Below are 8,373 nucleotides of genomic sequence, written 5' to 3'. Positions count from 1 at the left end.
AAAAAAAAAAAAGAAAAAGAAAAATTAAAAACACAACTAAATCTCAAAATAACAACAATCAGCATGTGCATCACTGAATGCATCATCTTCCCTGATCAGAAAGCTCCTGCTTTTGCAGCCTCCATCCAGTGAACAGTAACATCACCCACCCGCAGCCACCCTAGCCACAAGCTTCTTTGACTCCTACCTCTCTCCAGTGTCCAGGAGGTCACCACAACTCATCTATTCCACTTTATTCTTTCTCAAGTCTGCTTTCTTCACAACATCCGAGTATCTTACTCGATTAACTGCATAAGCCTCTTCCCTGGTCCTCTTACCTCTGGCCCTGCCCCTCTGCAACCCATTCTCTACTCTGCCACTACAATCGTCTTCCTAATCATATTGCTTCCCTGCTTAATTCTTCAAAGGCCCCACCTACCCACAGGATAAAAGCTAAGAGCTCCTTAGCAGGGCGCCCACCTGGCCCTGTAGCCTCTGTAGTTCCACACCACTCCCCATATCCTTCTTACTCCCACTCTGAAGAAATGCAGGCCCCTCACACACAAGTCAACCCCCACACTGTCCTCCTGGCTAATTTCTATGTGTCCTTCAAAACTCTCAGGAAACCCTTCTTACAGGAACATGACCCAGATCCAGCCCCAATTTGGCGGAAATGTCCCCTCTTATGAGCTTTCATGGTACCTTCTAGTAATTTTTATCCTAAAATGACCACACGTGTATTGACTGATATTTGTTTTTCTCCCATTACTAAATTACAGGGTTGAAAGTCAGCACGTTGGTCAAGTCTTGTTCATCTTTGCATTCCCAGTACTCGGCTCAGAATCTGGCATAAAGTAGGTACTCAATAAATATTTCTTTTTTAAAATTATTGTACCTCAGATATCCTCATATCAATAAACATTTAGTAAATAAACAGCTATGAGTAAATTTGGGAACACTTTAAAAATAGAACAAATAATGTTAATTGTAGAATCTCAGAGTTTAATATATGGTTCAAGACCAGCCTGACCAACGTGGTATGTTTAAAAATGTTTATAATAAAATGTTGGGTGGGGGGAATCACACAGAAAAATGTGCCCTAAACTGTTCACAAGTATTTAAAAAGTAAGCTGAGTGGCATGACAAAATACTAGGACAAGAAAAAGGGAGAAAAATAATCTCCATCTCCTCAGCACAGCACTGCCGTTGCTGGTCTTCCCTGAAATGTTTCCTTTCCCTCCCGCCTCCCCCCTGGTCACCTGCCATTTCCCCTCCCTACCTGTCCTGTTGCCTGCACTTCCCCTCCATCTACACACATACACACACACATACACAGTCTCCCTTGGTAAAGCTGAGGGTTGGGGACAGGCTGTTATTACCTGAGGAATCATCAGAGATGAGGCCTACATTGATCTGGACAGTTTCAAACGAGGATGCTGGGTCATCTCCCAGGAGACAGAGTGGGGGTGCCAGGGACTCTGTCTTCACATGGAGCACCTCTCCTACCCCAAGAGCCTGACAGTTGGGGTAGGGCAGGGGGCAGAAAAAAGGGCAAAAAAAAAAAGGGAGATGTTCAGAGAGCAAGAACAAAAGCTTCAGAAGTTTAGGGTTTACAAACCATCAATTTCTTGACATTCTGATCTGAATGGTTCTGAGCATCTCCCTAACCTGTTCATTCTTTCTACTTTATTTCTGGGGGAACTGATGAAGTTTCATGATTTCAGATATGTCCTTAGAGTGGACAACGTGGGAAAGAACAGTTCAGAATTCTCAGCAGTTAATAACTCTCTTCTTCCCAGCCCGATATAACTCTGTATATTAAAAAGACCCCAGATCAGGCATGGTGGCTCACACCTCTAATCCCAGCATTTTGGGATGCCAAGGTGAGAGGATCACTTGAGCTCAGGAGTTTAAGACCATTCTGGGCAACATAGGAAGACCCCATTTTTACAAACAATAATTTAAAAAGTTAGCCAGGCATGGTGGCATGTGCCTGTGGTCCCAGCTACTTCAGAGGCTGAGGCAGGAGGATCACATGAGCTCAGGAGGTCAAGGCTAGAGTCAGCCATGACCACGTCACTACACTGTAGTTTGGCTGAGAGAGGGAGGCCCTATCAAAACAAAACAAAACAAAACAAAAAAACCACACACATCTTCACTGCTAAATAACCAAAGGGATGTGGAAAATGAGGATACTAAGGAAATGGCAAGGTGGTGGTGAAGGCCCCCCACACCTCACACACCTCATGACTCATAGCACACAAATCATTTAAATCATCTACGTCACCCATGGGTGAAGGGAATGAAGCAGAGTCCCTGCCACAGACAGCAGGAGGAATATGGCTCTCTCACCTGGCTGGAGGGCTCTGTGGAGAGATGTGATGATTCCGAGCTGAGGGAGGAGGAAGAGCAGGGGGAAGATGGCTCAGACTTCACCTGAAGATCTGGAGGAAAGGGAGTTAGAAGTTATCAGGAAGCAGAGCTTGAGAAGAGTCCAAAAAGTGCCCAAGGACATGTGGGTGGTGATTCCCCCACCACAGCAAGGGAGAAGAAACAAAAATAGGGGATTGAAGGAAATAGGATAGGCACTTAAACTATGTAGTTTCTGGGAAACTCTGGGAAGATGAGGGTTTCTGGAAAGCTGAGGGAACCACACAGACTACCTTACCTGGAAAGATGGGCAGGAGTTCCCACGGGGGCTCAGGGGGGCTGACATCCATCCCCACGTCCAGGGAACTGCCGTCAAACTGAGTAAGGGAGGATGTAAGAGGGCAGGAGTGTGAGAAAGTAGAGGTGACTGGGCTCACTTTCCACCCACCAAGGGTTAGAGAAAGGCTGGGGACACAATACCGGGACATCCTGCTCCGGGCAACGGAAGAGCTGCGTCTGCTCCTCGGCCACTTCATCTAGGCCAGAATACAAGGTGCTGTCTGCAAGGAATGCTGAGTGTCAGGGGGGTCGTCCGGTGGGCCCAGCCTACAGATAGCACACAAGTCCTCACCCTATCCCTCATTGGCTCGGCTCGGCCAGACCCACCGCCCGCCCACTTGAAAAGTGATACAACCGGAGCGCTTCAGCCCCTCCTTCCCCGAACCCGGAACAACTCGACGTTCCCGCAGGGAACAGAGGTCTTCCCCGACTTCTGTATCCCCTTAATGCACGAGCCCCCTGCTCCGCCCTCCGTCAGATGGCGGATTCCGTATTTGCCCAGCCTTCCTCTTTAGGCCTCCGCTTCCTTCCCGCGTGCCTCAGGGACTCAGTTTGCCATAGCCCTCTCCCCTCCCCGGGGCCTCATTCCGCAGACCCCAGTCCTCCGGGCTCAGCAGGTTATCGGTGAAGAAACGCGTCGGGTCCGCAATCTCACTGAGGAGCATCAGCTCCGCCATCTTTCCCCCCCACCCCCCAACCATGAGACGGTTCCCAAGGCCCGCCTCTCCCCATCATCAACTAATCAGTTGACTCTTTTAAAAAAGGGGGCGTCCCGGAAGCTCCACCGACCAGTAAGAGACCTGGGTGCTGAGCACGTGAATCAACAGACGCAGATGGCTGTATGGACAGGCCCAATGGGGCACTGCGGCCGGAAGTAACGCCCAGATAGTGCCGGACCGCCAAGCGCATGCGCCAAACAAGCCCCGGCGATAAAGAGCCTGGGAATTGTAGTACCCAGTATTCCCAGTGTTAAGGTCCACCATCTCTCCCAGCCAGTAATAAGTTTAATTTAGACAGCTTCTGTGTGTCTTCGGAGACGGATAAGCCCCTCAAAAGGGGCGCACTGGGACCGCTGTTACGTCCCCTAGGAAGCCAAAAGCTGAGAATGGGATATGGGCAGAAACATTTCCTCTGGGCCCCCACCCCCAAATCTCACAGTACAGACGACAATTCACAAGTTCCTGTCTCTTTTAAGGTTTAACTTTTAATCAGCCAAACATCTTGCGCAGACCCTGAGCCAGCCCTGCATCCTGTTTCTTCCCCTGAATGACCACCTTTCCCAGTTCTTCCTGGGCTGCCCGGTTTTTGGGGTCTATGGCCAGAACCTTCTTGAGGTCAGCAGCTGCTTTTTCCAGGTTCCCAAGTGCAGCCTGGGCAACCCCCCTTCGGTATAAGGCCTTTAAATGGCCAGGCTCCCGCTCCAACACCCGGTCACAGCTCTGGGCTGCCAACTGTGGCTGCCCTAGCAACAACTGACAGGCAGCCAGATTGGCATGAAGGACAGTTCGTTCCGGAGGGCCAGGTGGGGGTAAAGTCAGCAGCAGCCGAAGAGCCCGTCCATAGCATCGGGCAGCTCCTTCAGGGTTCCCAGCTCGAAATAGTTCTGTGCCCCTTGCACGTTCTTCCTTGGCCAGGGCTTCCTTCTCGCTAGTCTCCAGCTCCCAGGAGTCCCGGCCTTGAGTGAAGGAGGCCAGTGTGAGCCTGACAGGAGGTCCAGAGTGCCCAGGCAGCTGAAGCTCTGCTTCCTCACCTTGACACATGGACTCCAAGCATTTCTCTATGAGCTCCCCCCAAGTTTCCTCCCTCCACGGCCCAACGCCCATAGTTAGCTCTGTCCAGCCCTCTGGCGGTCCTGATCCGAAAGGAAACCCCAAAGCCAGTACCCGGCAGCAGGAGCCTAGTTTGGGTTTGTCCAAGCCATGGCCACGGATTATGATCTTCTTGACAAAACTCCCATCGGGACAGTACCAGAGATCAGAAGTTTGAAGGGCCTCTGGCATCTGACTGGTTGATCCATGAGACTTATGAGAGTCTCCTTCAGGTTCAGCAACCAGTTTTTCAGTTCCCTGAGTATTCTCTAGAATTTGGCTGGCTGAATCTGGGCTTACTCCCAGCTCAAGGGTTTCGGTAGGAGGCTGCTGACTAATCTGAGTAACTGAATCAAGCTTCTCCCGGGGGTTCTTTTCCCACTGTTGTTCCGGCTGAGAGGTGTCCTTTTCTCCAATTGTACTGACTGGTGGCGTCTCCATTTGGATGCCTGGTCCCTTCCACCGTGGGCGAACAGTTTTGGTCAGAAAGGGATAGCCCAAGTTCAGGTCAGCACCTGAAAAGAAAACCAAACAATGGTAATTGCAGTGTTCTTATTTAGACCCCCTTTCTCGTCCTTTCCCATCCTTCTGAGACCCAGACCCTTAGTCCTGAAAGTCCTCAGTTTTGCTTTCCTCCAAAAATCTGCTCGGGCTTCCCCGTTCCACCCATTCATAATTCAGAACTATAAATTCCACAATTCCCTGCGGTTAAGGTAGCCACGCCAACTACGGACACCCGGCTGGGTCAGTAAGTACCTGCGCGGCCAAGTCCCTAACATGATGGCAGGAGGAGCCAGGCCATTCGAATCACCTCTCCTTCCAAAGCTAAATGCTTACTGAATACTGCCCTCGGAGCCTTGCCCCGTGCAGAGAGCGCAGCCAGAGCAGGGCGGGGGACGGGTGAGTGGCGGAACAACTGGGAGAGATACTAACAACCCTGGAGTCTACGAGACTCCCAGTCTAGTCAAATTCCTGGCAGCCAATCGGAAGGAGGAAGGAATCTGGGTAGCCCGCCTGTTGAGCGTGACATCATTTCCTCCGCAACCAGAAGCTCCAGGCCTTAGCAACTGAACTAGCCCAGAGCAACCGAACTAGGCAGAATCGAACAGAATTTGGCGAGGTCGGGCTGGCCAAAGTGGGCCAGCTTGGCGAGACCTTGGTTCTACTGAAAATACAAAAATAGGACCGGCGCGGTGGCCCACGTCTGTGATCCCAGTACTCTGGGAGGCCGAGGCAGGCGCCTCACCTGAGGTCGGGAGTTCGAGACCAACCTGCCCGACATGGAGAAACCCCCGTCTCTACTAAAAATGCAAAAATTAGCCAGGCGCATTCCTGTAATCCCAGCTACTCAGGAAGGCTGAGGCTGGAGAATCGCTTGAACTCGGGAGCCGGAGGCTGCCGTGAGCCAAGATCGCGCCATTGCACTCCAGCCTGGGCAACAAAAGGAAAACTCCGTCCCAAAAAACAAACAACAACAACAACAAAAAAAATTAGCCGGGCGCCTGTAATCCCAGCTCTTCGGGATGTTGAGACAGGAGACTCGCTTGAACCCGGGAGGTGGAGGTTGCAGTGAGCCGAGATCGCTCCGTTGCACGCCGGCCTGGACGACTGAGCGAAACTCCATCTCAAAAAAAAAAAAAAAAAAAAAAAAAAAAGAAAAGTGCACAAGGCGCAGTGGCTCACGCCTGTAATCCCAGCACTTTGGGAGGCCGAGACGGGCGGATCACTTGAGGCCAGGAGTTCAAAACCAGCCTGGCCAACATGGTGAAACCCCATCTCTACTAAAAATACAAAAATTAGCCGGGCATGGTGGGGTGTGCCTGTAATCCCAGCTACTCGGGAGGCTGAGGCAGGAGAATCGCTTGAACTTAGGAAGCAGAAGTTGCCAAGAGCCAAGATCGCGCCACTGCATTTCAGCCTGGGCGACAGAGTGAAACTCCATCTCAAAATAAAAATAAAAATAAAAGAGGCAAAGTGTAGAGAAGTCCTGGAATGGAAACTGGCGTGGAGGTAGAGTAGAGAATGGCGGGGGTGGTGGTAAATAATAGTGGCAGCAGCCTTTTATCTGGCGACCTTACGCCCTCCTATGCTACTGTCTTTATGTTGGGAGCGCCCAGCAGGTGTTAACACCTGTCAGTCCCTTGGCTCATTCAGTACAGGGTGCTCCAAGATAAAACCTCAGGACTCTTTCCAACTGGACTGTCCTTTGGGGGAACACATGAGGTTTCTCCTTACCTTTCCTTTCATAGCCATCATTGCCTTTCAAGCCCTCCTTCATCAAGAAATCTTAGTGATTTTCAAACATAAATGTGCATACATATCACCTGGGGAACTTGTTAAATTGCAGATTATGATTTAAGAAGTCTAGGGTGGGGCCTGTATGCATTTCAATAAGCTGGATAATGCAGATGCTGCTGGTCCATGAACCGCGATTTTTTCTTTTCTTTTCTTTTTTTTTAATAAAATATGGAGCGCTTCACGAATTTGCGTGTCTTCATTGCGCAGGAGCCATGCTAATCTTCTCTGTATCGTTCCAATTTTAGTATATGTGCTGCCGGAGTAAGCAACACACTTTTTTTCTTTTCTTTTCTTTTTTTTTAATAAAATATGGAGCGCTTCACGAATTTGCGTGTCTTCATTGCGCAGGAGCCATGCTAATCTTCTCTGTATCGTTCCAATTTTAGTATATGTGCTGCCGGAGTAAGCAACACACTTTTTTTCTTTTCTTTTCTTTTTTTTTTAAATAGAGATAGGGTCGGGTGGGGCACTGGCTCACGCCTGTAATCCCAGCACTTTGGGAGGCCGAGGCGGGTGGATCACCTGAGGTCAGGAGTTTGAGACCAGCCTGGCCAACATGGCAAAACTCCGTCTCTACTACAAATACAAATAAGCTGGGCATGGTGGCATATACCTGTAATCCCAACTACTAGGGGGACTGAGGCAGGAGGATTGCTCGACCCTGGGAGGCAGAGGTTGCAGTGAGCCAAGATTGTGCCACTGCACTCCAGGCTGGGCAACAGAGCAAGCCTTCATCTCAAAAAAATAAAACAAAATGTCCGGGCTCGGTGGCTCACACCTGTAATCCCAGCACTTTGGTAGGCCGAGGCCAGTGGATCACAAGGTCAAGAGATCGAGACCATCCTGGCCAACATGGTGAAACTCCATCTCTACTAAAAATACAAAAATTAGCTGGATGTGGTGGCACGCACCTGTAGTCCCAGCTACTCGGGAGGCTGAGGCAGACGAATCACCTGAACCCACAAAGCAGAGGTTGCAGTGAGCCGAGATTGTGCCACTGCACTGTAGGCTGGGCCACAGAGCGAGACTCTGTCTCAAAAAATAAATAAATAAATAAACAAAAAATAATTAAAATAAGTAAATAGAGATGGGGTCCTGCTATGTTTACCAGGCTGGTCTCAAACTCCTGGCCTCAAGTGGGCCTCCCAAAGTGCTGGGATTATAGGTGTGAGCCACCACACCCAGCAATGAACCAATGAGATTATTCTAGAATCTCACCCCATTGTCTTCTCCCCTGGCTCTATGCCCCTGTAGTGTGTCCTACATTTTGCATATATAACTGGTGTAACCTGTTCCACTGGGTGTAGCAGGTGCTCCTCCTCCCAATAGAAGACATCAAGCCCTGTTGTGAATCAGTCTTGCTTATCCAGCCACCTACACAGCTTGGGCTACCACAGTTCTCCAGGGAAGAAGAATCCCATTCTGGGTACCTCACTTTGGCTTTCCAGTTTGCTGTCACCATTGTGCCTCAGACTATCAAAAGCATGCCAAGACAGCTAGGAAGGGAGATAGTTTCATCACTAGCCACAGACTTGTGTCAAGAGTCCTCTCCGGCCGGGTGTGGTGGCTCACGCCTGTA

General features: G+C 50.0%; 2 protein-coding genes and 2 non-coding genes across 10 annotated transcripts in view; all 4 read right to left on the bottom strand.

Moving 5' to 3' along the window:
- ATF6B (activating transcription factor 6 beta) overlaps positions 1–3,411 on the bottom strand; it is a 12,289-nt gene extending 8,878 nt beyond the window's left edge. For 3 of the 4 annotated variants that reach the window (XM_017522300.2, XM_017522301.2, XM_017522304.2), the window contains exons 1-5: positions 3,275–3,409; positions 2,830–2,909; positions 2,648–2,726; positions 2,332–2,423; positions 1,359–1,494 (exon numbers count right to left, since the gene is read on the bottom strand). In XM_017522300.2, the coding sequence (XP_017377789.1) occupies positions 1,359–1,494; positions 2,332–2,423; positions 2,648–2,726; positions 2,830–2,909; positions 3,275–3,389 (502 nt within the window). In that variant the 5' untranslated portion in view covers positions 3,390–3,409. Of the gene's footprint in view, positions 1–1,358; positions 1,495–2,331; positions 2,424–2,647; positions 2,727–2,829; positions 2,910–3,274 lie in introns of all 4 variants that reach the window. The other variant, XM_017522303.2, reaches the window with a different exon arrangement.
- Positions 3,412–3,872: 461 nt separating this feature from the next.
- On the bottom strand, positions 3,873–5,489 carry FKBPL (FKBP prolyl isomerase like). Of its 4 annotated transcripts, none has more exons than XM_017522778.2 (2): positions 5,430–5,489; positions 3,873–5,011 (listed from the first exon to the last, which is right to left on the bottom strand). In XM_017522778.2, exon 2 carries the CDS (start codon positions 4,935–4,937, stop codon positions 3,897–3,899), a length of 1,041 nt encoding a protein of 346 aa, XP_017378267.1. In that variant the 5' UTR covers positions 4,938–5,011; positions 5,430–5,489; the 3' UTR covers positions 3,873–3,896. The 4 variants fall into 4 exon arrangements, with proteins under 4 accessions (XP_017378267.1, XP_017378266.1, XP_037592233.1 ...); XM_017522777.2 differs by having other exon boundaries at positions 5,253–5,487; XM_037736305.1 differs by having other exon boundaries at positions 5,334–5,487.
- A 1,467-nt stretch (positions 5,490–6,956) lies between these two features.
- Positions 6,957–7,066, bottom strand: LOC119470213. The gene has a single exon (XR_005199102.1). It is a non-coding gene; the product is annotated as a U6 spliceosomal RNA (small nuclear RNA).
- A 31-nt stretch (positions 7,067–7,097) lies between these two features.
- LOC119470212 lies at positions 7,098–7,207 on the bottom strand. Its single transcript, XR_005199101.1, has one exon. It is a non-coding gene; the product is annotated as a U6 spliceosomal RNA (small nuclear RNA).
- Between the last annotated feature and the right edge of the window lie 1,166 nt (positions 7,208–8,373).

Source organism: Cebus imitator, unplaced genomic scaffold, assembly GCF_001604975.1.
Source record: "Cebus imitator isolate Cc_AM_T3 unplaced genomic scaffold, Cebus_imitator-1.0 Scaffold24, whole genome shotgun sequence".
NCBI classification, from domain to species: Eukaryota; Metazoa; Chordata; class Mammalia; order Primates; family Cebidae; genus Cebus; species Cebus imitator.
This window is presented reverse-complemented; position numbering and strand designations above follow the sequence as displayed.

Coding starts and splice junctions, on each gene's coding strand:
- FKBPL (XM_017522776.2), bottom strand. CDS start 5,170: ATGAATGGGTGGAACGGGGAAGCCCGAGCAGATTTTTGGAGGAAAGCA. Junction 5,012..5,097: donor GAGGACTTTCAGGACTAAGG/GTCTGGGTCTCA, acceptor TTTTCTTTTCAG/GTGCTGACCTGAACTTGGGC.